The 25,986-nt window shown below is 35.3% G+C and overlaps 1 protein-coding gene across 6 annotated transcripts in view; it reads right to left on the minus strand.

The window, feature by feature from the left end:
• Window positions 1–25,986, minus strand: part of AKAP9 (A-kinase anchoring protein 9) — a 155,006-nt gene that overhangs the window by 111,931 nt on the left and 17,089 nt on the right. For 5 of the 6 annotated variants that reach the window (XM_040472714.1, XM_040472709.1, XM_040472713.1 and 2 more), the window contains exons 2-7: window positions 19,431–19,658; window positions 15,845–15,889; window positions 5,607–5,660; window positions 5,071–5,241; window positions 3,696–3,851; window positions 2,655–2,852 (exon numbers count right to left, since the gene is read on the minus strand). In XM_040472714.1, coding sequence (XP_040328648.1) covers window positions 2,655–2,852; window positions 3,696–3,851; window positions 5,071–5,241; window positions 5,607–5,660; window positions 15,845–15,889; window positions 19,431–19,658 — 852 coding nt within the window. The remainder of the gene's footprint in view (window positions 1–2,654; window positions 2,853–3,695; window positions 3,852–5,070; window positions 5,242–5,606; window positions 5,661–15,844; window positions 15,890–19,430; window positions 19,659–25,986) is intronic. The other variant, XM_040472711.1, reaches the window with a different exon arrangement.

Consider the following 25,986-nt stretch of genomic DNA (forward strand, 5'->3'; position numbering starts at 1 on the left):
AGAGAGAGAGAGAGAGAGAGAGAGAGAGAGAGAGAGAGAGAGAGAGAAAATTTTAAAAATATATACATAATAAAGAAGATACTAATAATTGGGGTGCCTGGGTGGCTCAACTGGTTAAGCATCTGACTTCGGCTCAGGTCATGATCTCATGGCTTGTGAGTTCCAGCCTCAGGTCAGGCTTTGTGCTGACAGCTCAGAATCTGGATCTTGCCTCAGATTCTGTGTCTCCCCCCTCTCTCTCTCTGCCCCTCCCCTGCCCATGCTCTGTCTCTCTCTCTCAAAAAAAATGAAAACAAATTTAACATAAAAGAAGAAGAAGAGACTGATAATAAAAGCATTCTGCTAACAGAGGCGCCTAGGTGGCTCATTCGGTTAAGTATCTTACTCTTGATTTCAGCTCAGGTCATGATCTCATGGTTTGTGTGATCAAGCTCCTGCATTGGGCTCTGCACTGACAGCGAGGTGCCTGGTTAGGATCCTCTCTCCCTCCCTCTCTCTGCCCTTCCACCACTTGCGCACGCGCTCTCTCTCTCACAAAATCAATGAACTTAAAAAAAAAAAAAAATTCTGCTAGCATTCAAATAAACAAAGGTTTTCCCCCCTATGAAAATGAATTATTTGGGGCACCTAAGTGGCTCAGTCAGTTAAGCATCTGACTCTTGATTTCTGCTCAGGTGTGGAATCAATGCAGAGCCTGCTTGGGATTTTCTCTCTCCCTCTCTCTGCCACTCCCCTGCTTGTGTACTCTCTTTCTCTCTCTCTCAAATAAATATTAAAAAAATAAAATAATGAATTATTTGAGTTTTAAATACTTTCAAATAATACTGCCTGCTGAATATAATAAATACAACAAAATCCAATTTCCAGGCTCTTATAACGAGACCTAGAGTATCTCTCCACTATTCCCTCCTGAAAAGGCTCACTTTTGTTTTCTTTTTAATTTCTTTAACATTTATTTATTATTTCTTAGAGACACAGAAGATAGAGTGTGAGCAGGGGAGGGGGCAGAGAGAAAGGGAGACACAGAATCCAAAGCAGGCTCCAGGCTCTGAGTTGTCAGCACAGAGCCCGACATGGGGCTGGAACCCACAAACCATAAGATCATGACCGGAGCCAAAGTTGGACACTCAACTGACTGACCCACCCAGGCTCCCCAGGAAATGTTTATTTTTATTGCTTCATTTCATCATATTATACATGTTAAAAATATCTTTATAAAGGCTCACTTTAAAAAAAAATTTCTTTTATGTTTTATCTTTGAGAGAGAGAGAGGGAGAGAGAGAGCGCGCACAAGTGGGGGGGGGGTGTGGGGGGCATGGAGCAGAAAGAGAGAGGGAGACACAGAATCCGAAACAGGTTCCAAGCTCTGAGCTGTCAGCCCAAAGCCCGACGTGGGGCTCAGACTCACAAGCTGTGAGATCATGACCTGAGCTATAGTTGAACACTTAATCAACTGAACCACCCAGGTGCCCCTACAAAGGCTGACTTTCAAAGACTATTTCTGGTTAAACTATTTTTTGCTACCTATCTATTTTTAACATCTTTTGTCCTGGGTCTTTATGTACACTCCCCCTCTAAAATGTCCTTCCTATCTCTATCAGTTCAGATTCATAATGTATTTGCTTATTTACCAAATGAATACTGAGTAGCTACTATGTGCCACACAGAACTATTGCTGAGAAAATGAAATATAATTAGAGAGAGATTATTCCAGACCTGCCTCAAATATCCTCTCCTCCTAAAGCCTACCCTGAGTCACTTCCTTTATGAAGGCAGACCTTATTAGGAAAACATGGATGGTGAAGAGGATGGAGGCAAGAGGGGGCAGTGCAGTAAAGCACAAGAAATATGGCTCTGGGCCAGCTGTATGGGTTTGAATCACAAGTCTGACAAGTGTCAGTAGGGTACCCTCAGTCAAGTCATTTAACATAGGTGAACCCCATTTTCTCTTTTGAAAAACAAATAAAATATAACCTACAGGGATGAGTGACTTTTAGGATTTAAGATTATAATCTTATGAGATATGTTGTGTATCTATGTATATATAAATATATTCTCTAGAATACATATGTGTGTGTATAAACACATATACACACATATTTACATATTTATACATAATATATAATACATATGTGTGTTCATACATAAAAACAAATATAAATATGTAAATTATATATATTTCCCCCTTTTCCTCTATTACCACTTATTTGCTAAATAAGTATTCCATGCAACTTTATAAAACATAACTATCATGAAAGGAGAATCCACTATTTTTTTCCTAATTAAAATCCATAAAATTTCATTTTTTCTTGGAAATATTTTCAGAATTTCATAACCACTGGTAAAATAAGTAGAAATACTTATAGATGAAAAGAAAAAAAGAATGTTAATTATGTTTATAAATTTAGATTCTCCTGAGAACTCACTTTAACATAGGCTGATCACTTCCAAGGAACTCAGTAATTAGTATTATCTTAAAAACTATTATTGTAAGACTCCCAATTGCTTTTGAAATAAGTTGTTTTATATAAAGAACATTTCTTAATTATGAAATTTTGTAATTCACGTACATAACAAAAAATATAAACACTTGCATAAAAAACTTCAATTATAAAGCTGCTGTACATTGGCTAACTTCCTTAAAATAAACATACCATTTCATATGTTCTAATTTTCTCTTGTAAGAAACTAATTTGCATCTTGAAGTCTTCTTTCTTTTTTTGATAATCTTCTAATAAATGGTCTTGTTCTTCCAGCTGTTGCTGATGAGTGAGGATCTGTTGTTTGGCTTGTAACAAATCTGCAGCTGTGCTACTATGAGTGCTGTTTCTCAGAGTTTCACTAGCCTGTAACTTAAAAACAGAAAGAAACCCCCAAGTTAAATTCTGAAGTGATTACGCTAGGGAATAGGCATCTTTTGGGATATTACTCAGCTCACAATTGCTCTCTGGGAAATCTGCTAGATTCATAGGCTTGAAACCCAAGCAAACATGCTGTCATGGCTTATCAGATGAGTATGGGCACATCATACAAACTGAACAGTAAGATTATCCCATGACAAAGCAGAAAAAGTCTAATAAAATAGGGAAGACTAAGGCAGACCTACAGAAAGAAAAGGGGCCTGAAAGACAGTACTTCCTGGATTCCTGATATCCTTCTAGTTTCTGATTCCAATCCCTTTCAGAGGCCTGGTTGTATTTCCACCTTGAATTCTGTAATATAAGCCTGTATTTAAATTTCTCCCTTTTGCTTAACCTATCTCAAATTATTTTCTGTACTTGCCATCAGAAACCTTGATTAATACAATTACATTCTTATGGCTCTGATTAAAGGTAAATGGAATATATTCTGTCTGGTTACCATTTTAGAAAATAAAATAAAATCATACCAGGGTTGGCAAAGGTAGGATGTGGCTACATGTTAATTTCTGCAAAAATCCACCCATCAGACTTAAAAGATATTGTAGGCTTTCAGTATACAGACGAGGATGAAAAAGAAAATAACAGCAAAGAAACCACAAAAGAACTAGTTAAATTCTTGGTTAACATAATAACAGGTGTTCGTTATTTTTTCCAACATGATACATTATAAGCAGATGTGATTTTAAGTTTAAATTTGTTTTAAAACTCATGAGCATTTTTTAAAAACTTCACTACCAAAAATCTAATAAATTTTGTTCTATTAGTAATACTTACATGCTGGAACTGAATCTGTAATTTCTGACTTTGTTCTGTCAATTCTAAAAATTCTCTCATTGTCTCATCCTTTTCTCTTCTTGCTTGTTGTAAATTAGCAGTAAGCTGGGTTATGATGCCATCTCTTTGTTTAATGGCAGCTTCAAATTCTTGTAACTAAAAGACATCAGTGAAAATAGTAAGTGCCAGACTTTGAAGTTTATATATTTTGAGAGAGAGAGATGGGTGTAGGAGTGTGTGCAAGCAGGGAAGGGGCAGAGAGAGAGAGGGAGAGAGAGAATCCCAAGTAGGCTCCATGCTGTCAGCTTGGAGCCTGAGTGGGGCTCGATCCCATGAACCATAAGATCATGACCTGAGCCAAAATCAAGGGTCAGATGTTTAACCAACTGAGCCATCCAGGTGCCCCTGCCAGACTTATTTTTAGAACAAAACTGATTATTAGTACAGGCAACTATTCAAAAATATACAAAACGCATTGCCAGACTGTAATTAAAAAAATTTTTTTTTAATGTTTATTTATTTTTTTAGAGAGACAGAGACAGAGCACAAGCAGGGAAGGGCAGAGAGAGAGACGGAGACAAAGATTCTGAAGCAGGCTCCAGGCTCTGAGCTGTCAGCACAGAGCCCAATGCAGGGGTCGAAATCACAGACCGTGAGATCATGACCCGAGCCTAAGTCAAATGCTTAACCAGGTGCCTGGGCAGATTATAATTGTAAGCAATCTCACCCATATTTGAAAAAATTACCTTGCAGAAATTGGTTTTACTTCCAAAACAACTTAAAAAAAATTACCTGATGAACAAAATACACTAGGTCTAACTTATCGATTATCTGCTTCTAGAAGGACAAGTGCCTTTATATTCAGGGGTGCCCCAATCTGTTCCCAGGCAACATTATCATAGACATGTTCGATTCTCACTTGCTCCTGGAGAGGATGAAACTAAAATGTATTCTGTCATCTTCATCAATGGTCTTTTTCACCTTGGTTTCATAACTGACTGCCACAAACAACAGATGTCATTTCAACCACAAGAGGTCCCTTTACAAGGACTGGCTGACATTTTTAATGAGTTTAAGTCATAACATTCTGATGCGGTTTGCACCATATTTTCTCTCAGGCTGATTACAAAAACATCTATTCTACTGAAGTGCTTTCAGCCTAGCTATCTCATGAAGTTAAACAAAAGATTCCAGATTGTATTACCCCTATTCATGGAATCTTAGTGTTAAGCAAGTTATTTATGATATGTATAAGAATATTATGAGATAACTTAAGTTACTATGACTTAAGTTATGTACTATTTACATATGCTAGCATTCAAATTTCCTGTTTTTGTTTTTGTAACAAAACAAAAGCCACATAAAGTAGGCATACCTGCTGTAACCCTTCAGTCCCATAGGTGGCTCTCATTTCTTCTAGTTCTCTGTTCAGCTCTTCAATCTCATGTTGTTTGCCAGCCAATTCATTTTCCATCATCTCTAGGTGGGTCTGACTGTACTGTGCTCCATGTTCAGAATAAGAATCATCAGCACCAAATTCTTCTTCCTAAATCAATCCAAGATATTTAATAATTCATACTAACAACATTCCTCAGGAAGAGGGATTCAAATATTGAATTCCATAGTAAAGTCCACTTTAAAATATCACTTATCACCTGAGAATTTACTGGAATGACTACCTACTTTGTTATTAATGTGCTATATACCTTAAAAGCAAAAACAAAATATCTACAAATTTGGTTATAACTGAGCTTTATAACAAAAGACAGCTAATTTTGTTTTGTTAAACATTAAAAGCATTTAGAAATCACACACAGAAAGAAATGCATGCAGGAAACAGCTTTGTTAGTAAGCCAGATGGTTTTTGATAGTGTAAAACATTAGTATCATAAGTAGTTTTAAATACTGTACCCTTAATAAATTTGTGGGCTTTCCTGTTCTCACCACAAAACTGCAACCATTTACCTGTACAAAAACAATTTCCTGATATATTATGATTTTAGATAGAACTTTATTTAAAGCTAACAATTATAATTCTGCTAACTGTATTCGTGCATATTTTATGGATAGGGAAAATGCCTCATTGGCAAAAACAGATACAGCGATTAAACTTAAATATATAAAAGACATTATGATCGTTTCAAATTCCAATGATTGCTAAAACACTTGAGGGCTTACAATGCAGAAGACACTGTACTATACATTTTTGTTTACATGAATCAAAGTTCTAAGTGCAGTTTATATTTTGTCTTCAGAAGGGGAATTATAGACCTCAAGTTACTAAAATCCTCTTCTACAAAACGCTCCCTTATAATCATTTAAATAATTGTTTTTTGATTAAGCTCTATTCATTTTAAAGTAAAATCATTTGCTTGTGCAAATTCACTGAAGGTTGGTAAGCAGGTCAAAGGGTATGAGATGAAGCGGTAAACAACACTCCCCCAACTTTTCCCTGGGGAAATGACAGCCATGCCAACTCTAACTGATGTAGAGATTTTCCATAACATATTACTGCCTCTACCACAAACATTTGGGGATGGGAGGAAGAAGGATGACAGAGTATGTCTCCTGGGTTGACCTGGTGGGAGATTAATTTCAGGTCAATTAATCTATTTAACAATTTCCTCCTTCCCCCCAACAGTGCACAAAAGAACTTTATTCCTGCTTACATCTTAATTATTCACAATTCTACATTAATAGAATTAATAGAATAGAATTCTACATTAATAGAATCCAAGATAATGAAATTTTTACTGCTGAAGTATATAGGACAGGATATCCCAGAATTAGGGTATGAACCACATCCCTTTAAAAAGTGGAAGCACTGCAGAACCAGCTGGCTCACTCAGTAGAGCATGTGACTCCTGACCTAGGGGACTCTGGACCTAGGGGTCATGAGTTCAAGCCTGCCCCACTTTAGGTGTGGAGCGTACTTAAAATTAAAAAAAAAAAAAAAAAAAGGTGAAGATACTATTTAGGAGTTCTTTAACAGAGTTTTATTCCTTGGTTTTTCTTAGAACTAAAGTAAAAAAAAAAAAAGCCTCATCTTTATGGCAACACAATATTGCAGTATGTGAAAAACTATCAGAAGATAGGAGTACTAAATCTATTAAAATTATTAATATCAAGTCACTTGAAGTAACTTTCCAATTAAATCCTTCTAAATTTCAATTAGCTGTTCTTGATGCTGGAACAAAGCATTTTAATAAGCATCTACTAAAATGTTTGCTTTATAGTAACAGTGTTATGAAATGGATTTTATGAAAAGCTTCAAATATAATAGTAAGCAATGGATACTCCTTAAGTGGAGATGATATAACTCTGTAGTAAGTTACTGATTTATAATAATTGTATCCAACACATTATACAGCCAATGTTCAGCTTAATTTTTATCTAACTTAAGCAAAACTACATTTGAAAAACTCGTATGTATTGGCTTCTTAAAATACAAGACCATTTTCAAAACTTAATTACATGTTCTTATAATAAACATAAAAGTCAGTATTAATAAATTTTAAAAATTTAATACCATGTAAATAGGTAAAAGATTATTCACCAGCACTAAACTAAAATAAACTATATTCTGAAGTTAGAATAGAAATACTCAGAATATTGGAATCACTAACAGTTAACATTAAATTATTCTATTGTTTTAATGTGGATATTTTATTGATACCTAAAGGATAGAGCATTCATCCCTTCTTACATTAGTCTTCTAACACCATACTTGGTAAACTGTAATATGAAGTAAATTAATAACGTGAAACATGAAGATTAGATTGACAAACTCCTTCAGCTAAAGAAAAGCGTAAACTTCCCTTAATCTCCTTTTTTTACTGTGGCATTTGTCAAAGTTACTTAAACCTTTAGGCTGTACTAATATATTTTTTCTGAATTCACAGATTTACTCAATTTACATGGATAACATGTAGACTAGGGAAAGTACAAGTCAGGTACATTTTAAATTTTAAAATGTTCTGTAGAGGTAAAGTGTCACCTCATAAAAATACTGCTATTCAGAAAGATTCAGAGGACGATCTTTTTTATAACCATACAATGGCCTTCACACCAAAACTTTTTCCTTTCACTGGACATTAATTTAAAGACAGACTATTAATATCCTTATAATACTTAATTTATACTTACACATATTCAAAAATATTAATAATGTTTTAATAAAGTAAGAATCTGATGGTTCCTAAAAGTGTATGAGAATTACAGGAGTTCAATGTGCCTAGGGGAAATTGGAGCTAAGTAACTAACAAGGCTAAAATCATTTATTGAAAGTCAAGTTGAATATCAAACACATTGCACAAGCTAATATATATACAATTTTTAATTGTCAATTATACCTCAATAAAACTGATAAAGAGAGAAAAAAATAAGGTGACACTAAAACAAAACAAAACAAAACAAAAAACCATACCCAAGTCAAAGTTGGAAGACTAAGTTTATATAACTTTATGGCTAAAGGCTATGTCTCCAACTCCAGCCTGCCATTTCAGAAATATCATGAACTGTATAAGCGACTTGGTTAAGAAGCACTGAATAATCACATGAAATCCATGAGAGTGTATGCTCTACTATCATTTCATCTTTCCATACTTAGCATAGCACATTTATTTACCTATCTTGTGTCTAGGTTGCCTACAATATTCACAGCTTCCTCCAGATAACCCTGCTCAAAGGGTATCAATAAAAATATTTCATGTTAATATGGTGTTTTGGATATGAAATGTCCCTTCATGAAGGACTTAACAGATTACATATAAATTAAATTAATTTGTAAGGAGGCTACTTTTTTATCCAGTCTGATTTCTCTAGTATATGTAATTGCGTATATATTTACTCAAAACCGATCTTAATAGGTAGGTCATAGGAAAATATTATCTAATTATTTCTAAGCCTGAATCCATCAGTCAACCCAACGAGAATACCTGCCAAAGAAGTTAAGAAAATTAAATGCACACCATATTTATATACAGAAAATTTCTAAACTAGTAATCATACTCTGAACTCCTTTTGAGAATAATTTGTTAAAAGAATTCTCATTAATCATTTCATATGCTTAGTGGGAAGAGCACATTTCTACTGAAGAACAGTAAAAAAAAGCCAAAACCTTTGTTGATTGTCTTTTATATACTAAACACCATACTAAATATTATCAGATAACCCTCACAACTACACTGTTAAGTAGGTATCCTTGTTTACAGATGAAAAAAACTACACTTCAGAGTTTCACTGATGGGCCCCAGTTGATACACCACGGAGGTGATGAAGGTGAAATTTGAACACAAGTTTCCAAAGCCCCTGTTGTTTTCTGTTACCTTACTTCCTTACAACCCAGAAAAATGACAGTGATATTTAAATAACACACAAGATAATTACGTAGCCCACAATTAAAAACCGTAATTTTGAAATTTTAAAAATACTCAAGGGCAAACAAGAGTAGTCAAGATTATTAAACACTGCAAACCTGGCATTTGTAATGAAGTTGTAATCTATGTGTTTCCTAGAAAGGAATTTCCTTTGGTGGGGAGGGTGTGATACTAAGAGATAATTCCTTAAAATTTCCAATATGAAAAGAATTACAGGGTCAATTTACGTCTTAATTTACAAATTTCATTTACTGATGATTCTTCTGCCTCCTGAAAGTGTGACTATGGCTTACAAGTTCCCTGCAATTCTAGCTCCAGTCACACCAGTTTTAACATCACCAAAAGTAATGGCTAAAGCCCCCACAACTAGCCCAGTGTCATGGATTCAACCAGCCTCCGTGTTAGCAATCTTAATGGGACACTACCAAATACTTCACAATCAATTTTTCTGCTGTTTTCTACAAAGTGACTATGTAACTTTGTCATAGCATAACCATTCTGAATCCAGGCCCAAAATATATAGTATCACAAGGGTTATGATTGAAATCAGGCCAATCTGTCAAAAATTGTTTCATAAATACCTGTTTTCAATGTAATCTTCTAAGAAACTATTTTTTCAAATTATAGGTCATTATTCAATTTGGTTTTTGTGACCAGCATTAAAAAGAGAAAGTATCAAAGGATATGTCACATAGCAAAGAGAAGTATCTTTCCTGAAATTTTTGTTTGGAAAAAAATTTCACATGTATGTATAGGTATATATTTATTCATGTACACAATCATTCATGTATACAATGATAAAACATATATATAATTATACATGCAAATATATAGAAATTATACACATAGAATATATTTCTTGTTGAATCATTGTGAACATATTCTAACTTTTATTTGCAGGATTTACATTTAAATATTACTTGTACCTTAATTCAAAACACATATTTATTAGGTATCACAGATAAATAGTTTGAACACATTTTTCTGGACCTCACAATACCCACCAGTTTTATAATTTGAAGAATCTAGGCAAAAAATATCTTATTGTAGCAAGACTTTCCAATATTACGTTTTTTAAAAAGAGAACTTGAAAACCACAATCTTAATGTTTTTACCTTTCAAATCTATATTAATAAAAACTAAAGTTTACTCTCTTATCCCAAAAGTGAGAAAAAGGCTATATGAATTTAACCAAATTTCACAGGGATATAAGAGATAGTCTGACCTGTAGCCATTTGGCTTATTAAAAAAAAAAAAATTCAACTTAGTGTAAAGAAAAAAATGCATTTTGTGCAGTCTTTGGGTGTCCCAAAGACAAAGGCAGTTCAAGAACAAATAATACCTGAAACTTTTAATCAAGAAAGACACTATAAGAATTAAGGCATTATAAAAGGGGTGCCTGAGTGGTTCAGTCAGCTAAGCAATCGACTCTAGACTTCCTGATCTCATAGTCTGTGGGATCAAGCCAGGGCTGACAGTGTCGAGCCTGGCTGGGATAGTTTCTCTCCTTTTCCCTATGCCCCGCCTCTGCTTGTGCTCCTTTCATTTGCTCACACTCTCTGAATAAACTTAAAAAAAAAGAAGAAGAAGAATAAGAAGAATTAAGGCATTATAAAGAGAGAGAGAGCCAAGTAGAAAGTTCCTCAGCTCACCTCTCCCCACAAACACACCAAGGCTGCAACTACATATACCCCAACTCATTGTCAGAGAACAACCTGAAGACTAGCAGAACAGGTTTTCCACAGCTAAAGATACAAAGAAAAAACCACATGGAAAAGGGTAGGAGGAGCAGAGACACGATCAGAAACTAAGCCTCCTGTGCAGCGACCCACAAGCAAGAGAGATCTCAAAGGTGTGAAGGCCCTCCTCAAGGAGTGAGGGGTTCAAGCCCCACAGTGGGAAGCCCTCATACTGTGTATATGCACTGGAAATATGAGCCCCCATAAACATCTGGTTTTAAATTGGCTTAACTGGGGGAGCCAGAAGGCTATAAGAAACCAAGACTCTGCTCTTAAAAGGCCAGTGTACAGCATCACTTGCTCGGAGACCCAGGACAAGACAGCAGTTTGAAAAGCAGCTGGATTATATGTGAAAAAAAATTATTAATTTTAGGGTGTGTGCCCCAGGGGCAAGACTCTGCAGGAAGTTTTTCCAGGAATGGAAGTGCTGGCACGCACTATTTTTCTTGCCTTCCTTCAGCACAGCTGGGCCCTGGTTCTGACACTCTCTCTTCCTAGCACCACTCTCCCTGCCCTGGCGTTCCCCTGTGAACCCACCCCAACCAACCCAACTGCCCTGGCAGGGGCCCTTCCAAAGTGACTCCTGCTCTAGGGAGTCCCACCCACCTGCAGGCTCAAGACAGTGGCCACCAAGCCTCCCAGTCAGTCACACTGCGTACTACCCCACCCGCCAGCATACCTGCAGCAGCTGCAGCCTGGCCTCTTGGCCAGCCTTGCCGGGGGCCATCCCCGTCCACCAGTACAGCTACAGCAGCTGCAGCCCAGTCACCATTTGCAGATGATAGGATACTATATATAAAAAACTCTAAAGATTCCACTAAAAAACTATCAGAACTAATAAATGAACTCAGTAAAGTTGCAGGAGACAAAATTAATATACAGAAATCTATCAATTTCTCTACTCTATCAACAAACTAGCAGAGAAATTAAGAAAAATACCATTTATAACTGCATTAAAAAGAATAAAGTATCTAGGAATAAATTTAACCAAGGAGGTGAAAGACCTGTACTGATACCTAGGGCACTGATGAAAGAAACTGAAGAGGACACAAATAAAGGGAAAGATAGACCATGCTCATGGGTCAAAAGAATTAATACTGTTAAAAATGTCCATTCTACCCAAAGCAATCTGAACTATAATAGCATTTTCACAGAATAATCCTAAAATTTGTATGGAATCATAAAAGACCCCAAAAAACTGAACGTAATCTTGAGAAGAAGAACAAAGCTGGAGGACACATAGTCCCTGATTTCAAACCATAGTACAAAGCTACAGTAATCAAAACAGTATGATACTGGCACAAAAATGGATATATAGATCAATGGAACAGAACTGAGAGCCCAGAAATAAACCCATGTTTATATGGTCAATTAATCTATGACAAAGGAGGCAAAAATACACAATGGGGAAAAGATATTCTCTTCAATAAATGGTGTTGAAAACACAGGACAGCTGCATGCAAAAGAATGAAACCACTCTCTGACACCATACACAAAAATAAGCTCAAAATGGATTCAAGACCTGAAACCATAAAAGTCCTAAAAGAAAACATGGGGAGTAAACTCTTATACATCAATCTTAGAATATATTTTCTATCTGTCTTGTCAGGCAAGGGCAACAAAAGTAAAAATAAACAACTGAAACTACATCAAACTAAAAACTTTTTGCACAATGAAGGGAACCACCAACAAAATTAAAAGGCAACCTACTAAATGTACTAAATGAGAGAAGATATTTGTAAATGATATATCTATTGAAAGGTTAATTTCCAAAATATATTAAAAAAACTCATAGCAGAGAGTATAATGCCAAGTGAAATAAGTCAGAGAAAAACAATACCATATGATTTCACTCATATGTGGAATTTAAGAAGCAAAAGAAATGAGCAAAGGAAAAAAAAAAAAGAAACAAGAAACAGGCTCAACTATAAAGAACAAACTGATGGAGACTAGAGGAGAGATGGAAGGGAGATGGGTGAAATAGGTGATGGGGATTAAAGGGTACACTTATCATTATGAGCACTGAGTGTTGCAGAAAATTGATGAATCACTATATGTCTGAACCTAATATAACACTGTATGTTCATTATACTGGAATTAATAAAAAGAACTCATTACACTCAACACACACACACACACACACACACACACACACACACACACTAATCCAATTAAAAAATGAGCAAGAGGGCCTGAATAGACATTCTTCCAAAGAAGACATACATATAGATGACCAACAAACAGGAAAAGATGCTCAATATCACCAATCATCAGGAAAATGCAAACTAAAACCACAATGAGCTATCACCCCACACTCGTCAGAAAGTCTATTTTCAAAAAACATGAAATAACAAGTGTTTCTGAAAACATGGGACAAAGGGAATTTTTGTGCATTGTCAGTGGGAATGTAAATTTGTGTAGCCATTATGGAAAACAGTATGGCAGTCCCTCAAAAAATTAAAAATGGGGGCGCCTGGGTGGTGCAGTCGGTTAAGCGTCCGACTTCAGCCAGGTCACGATCTCGCGGTCCGTGAGTTCGAGCCCCGCGTCGGGCTCTGGGCTGACGGCTCAGAGCCTGGAGCCTGTTTCCGATTCTGTGTCTCCCTCTCTCTCTGCCCCTCCCCCGTTCATGCTCTGTCTCTCTCTGTCCCAAAAATAAATAAACGTTAAAAAAAAAAAATTAAAAAAAAAATTAAAAATGGAAATACCATGGGATGCATTAATTCCATTTCCAGGTATTTACCTAAAGAAAAGGAAAACACCAATTCAAAAATATATATTGCACCCCTATGTTTATTGTAGCGTTATCTATAATAGCCAAGACATGGAAGCAACCTAAGTGTCCATCGACAAACGAATGAATAAAGAAGATGTGGGGTGTGTGTGTGTGTGTGTGTGTGTGTGCACGTCTGTGTATAATGGAAGATTACTCAGCCATAAAAAGGAATGAAATATGTGACAACACGGATAAATGAAATAAGTTAAAGACAAATACTATATAATTTCATCTATATGTAGAATTTAAAAAACAAATGAACATATAAAACAGAAACAGACTCATACATACAGAGAAAAAACAAACTGGTGGTTACCAGAGGGGAGGAAAAGTAGGGCAATGGGCTAAACAAGTAAAGGGGAATAAGAGATAGAAACTTCAAATTATAAAATAAATAAGCTGCAAGGATGTAAAGTACAGCATAAAGAGTATAGTTAATAATACTGTAATAATTTTGTATGGTAAGGCGCCTGGGTGGCTGTCAGTTAAGTGTTTGACTCTTGATTTCAGCTCAGGTCATGATCTCACAGTTTGTGAATTTAAGCCCTGAGTTGGAGCTCGATCCTCTCTCTCTCCTTTTCTCTCTGCCCCTCCCCTGCTCTTGTACACACTCTCTCTCAAAATAAACTTTAAAAAATAATAATTTTGTATAACAGGTGGTAACTACACTTATTGTGGGAGTATTTTGTAAGGTATATAAATGTCAAATTACTATGTTGTACACTTGAGACTATTATAATATTTTGTATCAACTATACTTCAATTTTAAAATAATGAAAAAAAATAAATTTTTTTAGGGGGGCCTGGGTAGCTCAGTTGGTTAAGTGTCTGACTTCGACTCAGGTCATGATCTTGCAGTTCATGATTTTGAGCCCCATGTCGGGCTCTGCACTGACAGCAGAGACTAAAGCCTGCTTCAGATTCTGTCTCCCTCTCTCTCTGCCTCTCTCCTGCTTGTGTTCTCTCTCTCTCTCTCTCTCTCTCTCTCAAAAATAAGCCTTAAAAATTTTTTTAATAAAATTTTTTAAAAGAATATAAGGTGGGGCGCCTGGATGGCGCAGTCAGTTAAGCGTCCGACTTCAGCCAGGTCACGATCTCGCGGTCCGGGAGTTCGAGCCCCGCGTCAGGCTCTGGGCTGATGGCTCGGAGCCTGGAGCCTGTTTCCGATTCTGTGTCTCCCTCTCTCTCTGCCCCTCCCCTGTTCATGCTCTGTCTCTCTCTGTCCCAAAAATAAATAAAAAACGTTGAAAAAAAATTTTTTTAAAAAAGAATATAAGGCATTACAGAAAAGGAAAAACAGTGTTGTTTTCATATGTAAGCTTCAAATTTAAATTCTCAAGGCTAGATTTTCTGAATTGCAAGCTGTGATTTTAAACTGAGATATTTCCCATATAGGCAACTTTATATAGCGTAAACAAGGTGCCAATTTATTTACTTAACCCTGGTTATTTTCCTGATCAGATTACTAATAAGTATATTCCCAGCTTTTAAGCACATTAAACTTTTGGAGTATCAAAGTTTTCACTCCTATTAGCACTTCAAAACAGTAATTTGTTCACTTAAGAATATTAAGTTGTCTTTTTTCCCCCTTGTATTAGAAACCTACAATATATCAAAACTTATGGAATACACTGAGTTGCCGAACTATTTAAAGTAAAGAATAATTTTCCATATTCTCAAATTCTGGACCAAAGAAATGACAATGATACCTAAAAGAATAATAAAACGATAACATATGACATATATTAACAACACATAAAGAAGATATTTCCTAATGTGACAAATGCCTACATTACATGTTATCACCTATTTTAAAAATCACTGCTGCAACATTAATTTCAATAAATGAATTCATATAATTCTATAGAATTCAAGCATTTGTAAAAAGCATTATTTAAAATGTCAAATAGTCTGTATAATGAAATATTTTACGGTGTTGAATATGGATACCTTATGACAATCATGTATCCTAGAATCTCAATATCACTTTCCTAGAAACTCAAGGCCTCTATTTAATTAAGGTCAAAGCTATGCAAACAGATTTAAGACCTTAGTTAACAATCTGCAAAAATATATAGAGAAAAACATAAACCTTCAGGTTTTCTAGGTCATTTACATTATATTTTGTTATGCTATATTTCATTATATTTATAAAAATACATAAGCATGTGAGTTGCAAGAAATAAAGTATTAATAATCAAGAAGTTTCAAAATCAATATAAAAAGTCAATCATACATAGTATTAATTTTTCTTACCTCTGAACTATAATCATCTGCTGTAGTTGAAATTTCACTTTCTGGCTAAAACAAAAGTAAAAATCGATTAGATTAAGGTCTTTTTTCCCTCCCACTGTACTCTATTAACCCATTAGTATTAGTAACATATGATGGAAAACTCACATAAAAATATCACTAAAAAAACTAGTAAAAATTATTCAAACCTTTAAAAAAATTTTTAAAGTATGTGGATTTTATTTTATTCATTTTTTTTTTAAGTAAGCTCTACACCCAAGGTGGGGCTTGAACTTACAACCAACCCCAAGATCAAGAGTCACATGCTCTACTGACTGAGCCAGCCAGGTGCCCCCAAACCTGTAAAATTTTCACTCTGATTATGAATCACAATGGCTATATAACACATATGCTATTTATCACAAGGCATTTTTCTAAATATAAATATATCAAGAGGTACTTTCTTTCACACAGAGTCATACATACACTACATACAAATCATTTGTAAGACAAAAGCACCAAATAAGGTATCATCCCTCAAATTCTTACATCTCTTTTAAATAAAAGATCTTATTAAAATGTTAGTCAAAAGGGTTCAATTTTTCCAAAAAGAAAAGTCACTGGGGTGCCTGGCTCAGTTGGTAGAGCACATGACTCTTGATCTTGGGGTCATAACTTTGAGCCCCATGTTGGACCTAGAGATTAATTAAAAAAAAAAAAAAGGTTAAAAAAACCATCAAATCTTGATGCTAGAAAAGGAATAACAACTTGAAGAAATATAACAGTCTTGTTGTTATTAACACCTTTGAAGCTTATAAAACACTTTCTAAGACATCCCTGTTTCATCCTTCCATCCCTGGAATTTGGGTATGAGGTGAACGGCTTTTCCAAGCTTCCCTCAGCTTATAGGTACTAGAAAGAGTCAAGGAGGAAACTTAAATTTTTACTGCTTTTACTGTTCACCCACTCATCTAAGAATCTCATTTTACAAGTGAGAAAAGAGACCTAGATATTCATTCAACAAAAATAAACCATCACTGACTCCTTTCTCACCTAGACTTTAAGGAAATTTTATTCAGCACTCAATACCAAGTTCTAAGCCTACCTACTCTCTGATGTAGTAACTGATGCCAAGAACAGAAATAAACTTAACCCTATTCTAAAATTCTGTCTCGGTGATTCCTAACTTATGTGACCCTCTTTTAAATCAAAAATACCTTTTTTAAAAAAACATTTAACGTTTATTTATTATTTTTGAGAGACAGAGACAGAGCATGAGTGGGGGAGGGGCAGAGAGAGAGAAAGGGAGACACAGAATCCGAAGCAGGCTCCAGTTGTGAGCACAGAGCCTGACTCAGGACTTGAACTCACAGACTGTGAGATCATGACCTGAGCCAAAGTCGGACGCTTAACTGACTGAGTCACCCAGGCACCCCAAATCAAAAATACTTTTATGACCTGGGCGCCTGGGTGGCTCAGTCAGTTAAGCGTCTGACTTCAGCTCAGGTCATGATCTAGCAGTCCGTGAGTTCGAGCCCCGTGTCAGGCTCTGTGCTGACAGCTCAGAGCCTGGAGCCTGTTTCAGATTCTGTGTCTCCCTCTCTCTCTGACCCTCTCCCATTCATGCTGTCTCCCCCTATCTCAAAAATAAATAAACATTAAAAAAAAAATACTTTTATGACCTAAGCCCTCATGGTTCATTCACTTATGCCCTTTAACCAGCTATAGATTAAATGTATATACTGTGTACTAAAAGCTGTGGTACTGAGGATAAATTGGTGAACAAGACGTTCTTGCAGTGGAAATGCTAACTCTAGTGAAAAGCCCAGATACTGATATGTTTTGCAGAAAAAATAACAAATATATATGCAAACTATAGCAAACACCAGAGTTGCCATATTCTACTATTTAAAAGGTTCAGATTCAACAATTACAAGATACATAAAGAAAAAGGAAAGTATGGCCCATACATAAGAAAAACAGCAGTCATTAGAAACAGTCCCTAGCCATTTTAAATATGGTCAAGTGAATAAAATTAAGTGAATAAAGTCTAAAACACTAAAGAAAACTATAAGGATACTGCCTTACAAAATAGAGAAGATCACTAAAGAGAAATAACTTAGAACCAAAGAGGAGCATCTGGCTTGCTCCATCGGTGAAGCATACGATTCTTGATCTTGGGGTTGTAAGTTCATGTCCCATGCTGGGTGTAGAGATTAGTTTAAAAAAATTTTTTTAATAATAAATTAAAAAGGGGGGCACCTGAGTGGCTTAGTCGGTTAAGTGTCCGATTTCGGCTCAGGTCAAGATCTCATGGTTCATGAGTTCAAGACCTGCGTTGGGTCCTATGCTGACAGCTTAGAGCCTGCAGCCTGCTTCAGATTCTGTCTCCCTCTCTCTCTGTCCTTTCCCCACTTGCCCTCTGTCTTTCTCAAATATAAATAAGCATTTAAAAAAATTTTTAAATTAATTAACTAATTAAAAGTAAAATAACTGAAATGAAAAATTCATTAGAGGGGTTTAACAGATCTGAGGGAGAAGAAGAAAGAATCCACAAACTTTAATATAGTTCAACTGAAATTAGGCAGTCTGAAGATAAAAACAAGAATGAAGAAAAATGAACAGAGCATCAGATCTGTACAACAATATCAAACATACCAACATGCATAACAGGAGATCCAGAAGAAGGGGACAGAAAGGAGCAGAAAGAATATTTGAAGATACAATGTCTGAAAACTTCCCAAATTTGATGAAAAACACTAATCTACATATCCAAGATGCTCAACAAGTTCTAAGTAGGAAAATCTCAAAAAGATCCATTCTTAGGATGAACAGCAAATCTCTAACATTCCTGACCTCTTGAATAAAGCTCAAATCCTAAATAATATCTAAGTCTTTCTGTTTCCACATAAATATAACAGGGCACAATCCAAATTATAATTATTATCTGCCTTTTCCACCACTCTTTCTCCTAAGCATCCCAACCTTCTTTACTCCTGGTCTTAGTTGGTGGCTCATCCCACCCACCATCCCAATCCACTTTTAAATTCTCCCTCTTTGCCGTATTCTGGAAATTACACCATTAATGAGAAGAAGAAAACTAGCCTCTGTTTAGGGCCTTCTCTGGGCCAGGTGCACTCTCCTGCCCCACATCTTTACCACCACTCATCCCCATCATTCTGTGATCCTTTTAAAACTAAACTTCCTACAGTTTCCAAATCACATCACACAGTTTCATGTCCTTGTGAATGCTGCTTCTTTACCACAGAGGTTGTCTTGCCTACTTCTTTGCTGATAGCTAACGCCGATTTAGCATTCTCCCAAATCATGGTATTCTAGGGTACCATATGCATTTTTGTTACCACAGCTGTAATCAGAGTACACAGCCTATCTTACATCTACCTTCCCCCCTAGACTGACTTTCCTAAAGGGCAGAGATGGTCATATCTACCTTTGCATCCGTGGTGCTGAATCCTTGATATATCACAGTTGTATTACAAATGTTTGTTGAATCAAGCACACAAAAACTGCACAGGGTGCTAATGAGTACTGTTACTACAACAACTTTCCACTTAGAATTCTCATGTTCAAAATTTAAATGAATACTTACTTCAACAAAGATCTCGTCACGTTTGATTATTGTGGATTCAGGAGTCACAGCTGTTCCTACTCTCTGAGAACTATTTATGTACATTTCATCACTCCGTGAGTGCTCAAGATTCAAAGCATGGTATGCTGACACATCTTGTTTACTGCTTGAAGTTTTCTTCTTTTTTTTCTGCTTCTTAGAAGGATTCTGTCCATCAGACTGAGCTTTCCTTTGCCGAAACTGGGCAAGCTACAGAAAAAAAGAAGTTGTCATTATCATTAGAGATACTTGCTTTTTTCATAGTGGTGATCAAGAAAAAGTATCTGTGGAGTTACTTTCTTTACAAGATCAAATCATCAGTGAAATAATAAAGGACAGCTATTAGAATCCTTAATATAACTACTGAATTGCAAAGAAGTAAGATACTTCTGAATAATGCTATTCAAATACTGAGAACTGAAAATGTCACGTCTAAAGAAAAAAAAATTAGCCCAGAGATAGGCAGAATAAGGGAAAACAGGCACTCTCAGTCACTGCTTGGTCAGAGTGCAATCTCTGGATAAGAGTTCTAAATGCATTTGCTTTCTGAAATTTCTGGGATTTCTAATTTATACTAAATGTAATTAGTCCATGCAAAAGATTTAGTTGTACAAATGATCACTGCAGCCTTGTAACCAATGGGAAAAATTTTGAAATAATTCAAATGTCCAACAACAGTGCTTCCTATCCCCTAACCATTTGCACATCATCATCAGCACTTCTGTAATGTCCTACTGCCATCTGTACTCATCATTAACTTAACATGTTTTAACTAGCATACTTACCTAAATTTATTTTAAAAGGAGATTTTCTATCCTGGTGTAAATTAAAAGCTAGTATTACTTGTGATTTCCTTAAATAAAACAGTAAACAGAAATGAATGTAATGAAAAATAAAACTACATTAAAATTTTAGTTATTACTGCTGAAGGTTATAGAGCAACAGGCAAGTGTTAAAGGAATATTAAGGATATATGAGCAAATAGACTTTTGGCTTATTGTAAGCAGATGGGATGAAAAAAAACTAGAAAGGTATTAACTTTCTTATAGTACTATTCACTATTATTTAATACTGAATCAGGATATCACCTAAAATATCTTGTCACCACCTAAAATCAGAAGTATGCATTACATACTTTGGGCAATACTGGATTAACTCAATTAAAGCAATATTAATGTAAATCATCAATAATAATAAAGATGTTTATACAAAAAACATGAAAAAATAACATGTTTATGACAGTAATATATATAAAATAATATGCAATAGAACCGTTTCTTAATAAAATGAAAATGGTGTCCATCTTTTTCTCTTTTTCAACCAAGACACAGCCTTCAACAATTCTAACTAGCTTGAATTTTAATAACATTATACACATAGGCATAAATTCTGAAAGAATATAGCCACAACTCTGGTATCTCTCCAGTTGGAGATTACAGGTATTTTTCCTTACACTTATTCAAAATTTGCTTTTTATGCAACAAATTTTCTAAATTTTATATGAAGCAACTACTAACCACCAATTATTAAATTTAATTTGAGCGATTTGATCATTGAGAGGAAAGAAACAAAAGCATAGGAACAGGTGTAAACCCCTTCGTGTCTTAAAAAGAAGAAATATAGTATCAGTATATTAATTATATAACTACTCAGACCAAGCACATATGATATGAGGTATTAAAGCAATCTTAATAATGATGCTGATATTAACTATCAAAATATGTGACAAATACCAGAACCCAAAGAATAACACACAGCGTATTTTATATTTATTTTGTCTGTTGCTGATGAAGAAAAGCATGACCTATATAAAAGTGATTAGTTAATAAATATGTCTAATTCATAAACCGGAAATATCAATCACTGACTTTGTAGAATGTAAAAATAGATCACATTAAAAAATTTTTTTCCCCAGTTATTTAGCAACTAGCCTGTTTTCCTACTTCATGCCTGCTTAAGGAACAGATGCAAGACCAGTTGCCTCTATTTGTACATTAGTAAGCTGCTGGAATGCATTTAAACTACTTTGGAGGATAGCAAATCCTCCATTAAAAATAAACGAACTGAAACACTATTATATATTATCTGTAAATAGAATCAAAGTCTAGGCACATTTTAAAAAGATCCTGCAGAGAGCACAAAACTAAGAAAAATGTTACTAATGACATTTTTAATATTTAAGTTCAACTTCAGAAACTTCTTAAAATTCCATGTTGTGTTAGAAAATATACCCAGAAGAAGATATAAAGACACAGATGAAGAATTTTGTTTGAAATTCCCATTTGTTTTATATACATATATATACATATATATATACACACACATATAACTTATAATATTTTTAAAATTTTTACTGTTTCTTTATTTTTGAGTGCGTGCAGGGGAGGGGCAGAGAAAGAGGGAGACACAGAATCCGAAGCAGGCTCCAGGCTCTGAGCTGTCAGCAGAACCCGACGTGGGGCTTGAACCCACAAACCGTGATATCATGACCTGAGCCACCCAGGCACCCTTATATTTAATATTTATTTCTATGTACAAAGGAGAAAACTAAAACTGCATTATAAAAAATTTTATTTTTTAAGAAACACCTCTGAGACAACAGTATCCAATGCTAAATGAACCCAAATGCAAAAGTTATTAATGGACAGATATGGATTAAAAGTAAAATGGATCTTGGGGTGCCTGGCTAGCACAGCTGGAGGAGCACAAGACTCTAGATCTCAGGGTTGAGATTTCGAGCCCCACATGGGGGATAGTGGTTACTTAAAATAAATAAATTTTTTGTTTAAAAAGTAGAATGGTTCTATTATGGTGTTCAGAACAAATCACTTCACTTCTAAGAACATAAAATTACTAAGACACTGTTTTGGGTCTTTTACTGATAATATGAAGTCATACTATATTTTCAGAACAATTAATCAGAAGGTAAACTGCATGAGGGTAAGGACTTTTGTTCTCCTCACAGAGAACAAAGTCTAGAAGAGTACTCAAAAAATACACGTTGAGTGAAAAAAAAGATAATTTATCTTTTACAAAAAGTCACCACTAAACAATCATTTTAAGCACTGATCCACAGAACCAGACAATTAAGATGACATAATAGGCATATCTAATTCTACTATATAAAAAAGTTCCATGGTCTTAGAAATAAAATTAGCAATTAAATGATTTAAAACACAAAATCATCCCTCTTTCCATCTCTTCCTCCATCAGGCAAAAAACAAGACAAAATTAATTCTCAAAAATAATGCCCACAATAGCTTTTTAGCAAGAGTTCTGTTTCATAAAAATGTATAAAGAACTTATACAACTCAACACCAAAAAAACAATCTGACTAAAAATGAACAGAGGATATGAAGAGACATTTCTCCAAAGAAGACATATACATGGCTAACAGATGCATGAAAATATACTCAACATCACTAATAATCAGGAAAATGCAAATCAAACAACAATAAGATATCACTTTACTCCTGTCAGAATGGCTAAAATCAAAAATACAAGAAACAACAAGTGTTGGCAAGGATGTGGAGAAAATGAAAACCTTTGTGCACTGCTGCTGAGAATGCATATTGATGCAGCCACTGTGGAAAACAGAATGGAGGTACCTCAAAAAATTAAAAATCGAATTACCATATGATCCAGTACTCCCACTACTGGATACTTACCTAAAGGAAATAAAAACAGTAATTTGAAAAGATATATACACCCCTATGTTTATTGCAGCATTATTTACAATAGCCAAGATACAGAAGCAACCTAAGAGTCCACTAATAGACAAATGGACAAGAAAGATGTGGCGCATATATACAATGGAATATTACACAGCCATAAAAAATGAGGCTATGCCATTTGAGATAATGTGGGTGGACCTCCTGGGCACTATATTAAGTGAAATAAGATTGAGAAAGACAAATACCATAAATTTCACTCATGTGGAATTAAAAAAACAAAATAAAACAAAACAGGGGCACCTGGAGGCTCAGCTGGTTAAGCATCCAACTCTTTATTTCAGGTTCATGAGTTCAAGCTCCACATTGGGCCCTGCACTTACAGCGCAGAGCCTGCTTGGGCTTGTCTCACTCTCCCTCTCTCTTCCCCTCCCCACTGCGCACACTCTCTCTCTCAAAATAAACAAACATTTAAAAAACATTTAAACAAACATTTAAAAAATAAGAAAACAAACAGAAAAGAGACAGATTGTTAAATACAGAGAAGAAATTGTAGAGGGGAGGTGGCTAGGGAGACAGGTGACTGAGAGTACACTTATTCTGATGAGCACAGAGAAATATATAGAATTGCTGAATTGTTATATTGGACACCTGACACTAATATAATACTGTATGTTAATTATACTTTGAGTTTTAAAAATAAATAAAACCCACAACTGTTTTTCAGCAAGAGCTCTGTTTCACAAAAATGTGAGAGGGAATAAGATCATACCATAAATCTAATTTCTTATAGCTATTTAAGCTATTTTTATTTTAAATCTGTAAAGTGGCAAGCTAGCAGATAAGCAAAAATCAGAAACTCTACTCAATTAGCTAATCATCTGATATTGAAATGATACACTTTAAATTACTGGGAAAACATTTATTCTAAAACATGCTGAAACTTCAGACTACAGCCATCTGTGTTTGTCATTTGGAAGCCAATTATAAAAATGTTAACATATGTAGGCACAGAAATAGTTGCAAGATTTACTGGAAAGATATTATGTCCACATATACTTGTCTTTCAAAACGAATTCAGATCTCAAGCAAGTATCTTACTTTAATTAGAACATGAATAAATGAGTAAACAAAAATGACTGATAATTTATTCCTTAAGTTCAATATTTATAAGTAATCATTCTCAATAAAACAAGAAACTTAAAAAATGTGGTATAAAAACATGTCAAGTTTTTATAATGGCAGTTCAAAAAAACTACTAATTGTAATATTTGTTTATTGAGTATTCATTGAGTGTTTATCATGTGCTAGGCACGGTGCTAGACATGAATCAAAATATATAGTCCTACTAGTATGATCTTTTAGTCAAGGCCAGCCCATTACTTCACTGAGTTGTAAAAAAACAAAAGTTTGTGTAAAATTTCATGAACAAAAGTACTCCCACATATACATCTTTAAAGAGATGGTACAGGAGCCTCTCATATCCTGATTTCCTCAAAGAAGGCTTTCTGTAAGAGGTGTGGTTGTGGAATTTTATATCTGTGAACGAAATTACTCAGCGTATGACAGGTATTAAGTAGTTCATTTATTTTTTTTTTTAATTTTTTTTTTAACGTTTATTTATTTTTGGGACAGAGAGAGACAGAGCATGAACGGGGGAGGGGCAGAGAGAGAGGGAGACACAGAATCGGAAACAGGCTCCAGGCTCTGAGCCATCCGCCCAGAGCCCGACGCGGGGCTCGAACTCACGGACCGCGAGATCGTGACCTGGCTGAAGTCGGACGCTTAACCGACTGCGCCACCCAGGCGCCCCAAGTAGTTCATTTATTTAAAAAATATTTACTGACTGCCTATCATGTATCCACCACTGTGCTAAAGGCAGAGCAGGTAGTAATGAATCAAATAGAGACAAACAGTACTGCTATGAATTCTAATCGAGGTAGGAAGAATATATATAAACACAGAAATATATCATTTCAAGAGATAAAAAGCACTCTGAAAAAAAGTACAGGTACTAAAGAAAGCCTATGATGGAAAGACCTAATATGGTCGCGGATGTAGGGAGAGGTCAGGGAATATCAACTAGAAAAAAGAATGTGGAAGCTGAGATTTAAAGACAAATAGGCAGGGGCGCCTGGGTGGCGCAGTCGGTTAAATGTCCGACTTCAGCCAGGTCACGACCTCGCGGTCCGGGAGTTCGAGCCCTGCGTCAGGCTCTGGGCTGATGGCTCAGAGCCTGGGGCCTGTTTCCGATTCTGTGTCTCCCTCTCTCTCTGCCCCTCCCCCGTTCATGCTCTCTCTCTGTCCCAAAAATAAATAAACGTTGAAAAATAAATAAATAAATAAATAAATAAATAAATAAATAAAAATAAAGACAAATAGGCATTACTTGCCTTAAGATCATAATCAGTTAAGTGGCAAAAGAGAACAAGAACACCTGACTCCAAATCCAGTAGTTTTTCCATGATGCCAATTTATATTCCATGCATTGAGTTCCTTTTCCTCCCTCGTTTGTCATTATACTTTAAATCCCAGAATGCTAAATTTAAAGGCATGAATATACGAAATCACCAAACCAACAAACACGTTTTTGACAAGACTGGGAGAAAAACTCACCCAAAACAACACACACACACCCAAAGAGAACACTATAAAATATTTCTTGAATGTTATCTAGTCTCTCCAGTTTCCAAAAACAGCTGTAAGTTGAACCATTTTCTATTTTTGCTGTAGAAAATTTAAGAAATCCTAATTAATTCTAATTACGGTGACTATTGGTACTTGTCAGTGCTGCCTTTAAACCTTTTTAATATTCCTTAATGAATGTTGCACAAGAATGCTGTACAAACTATTACAACAAAACTCCA

This window comes from Herpailurus yagouaroundi, unplaced genomic scaffold (assembly GCF_014898765.1).
Source record: "Herpailurus yagouaroundi ecotype Mexico unplaced genomic scaffold, PumYag 100, whole genome shotgun sequence".
In the NCBI taxonomy this organism is placed as follows: domain Eukaryota; kingdom Metazoa; phylum Chordata; class Mammalia; order Carnivora; family Felidae; genus Herpailurus; species Herpailurus yagouaroundi.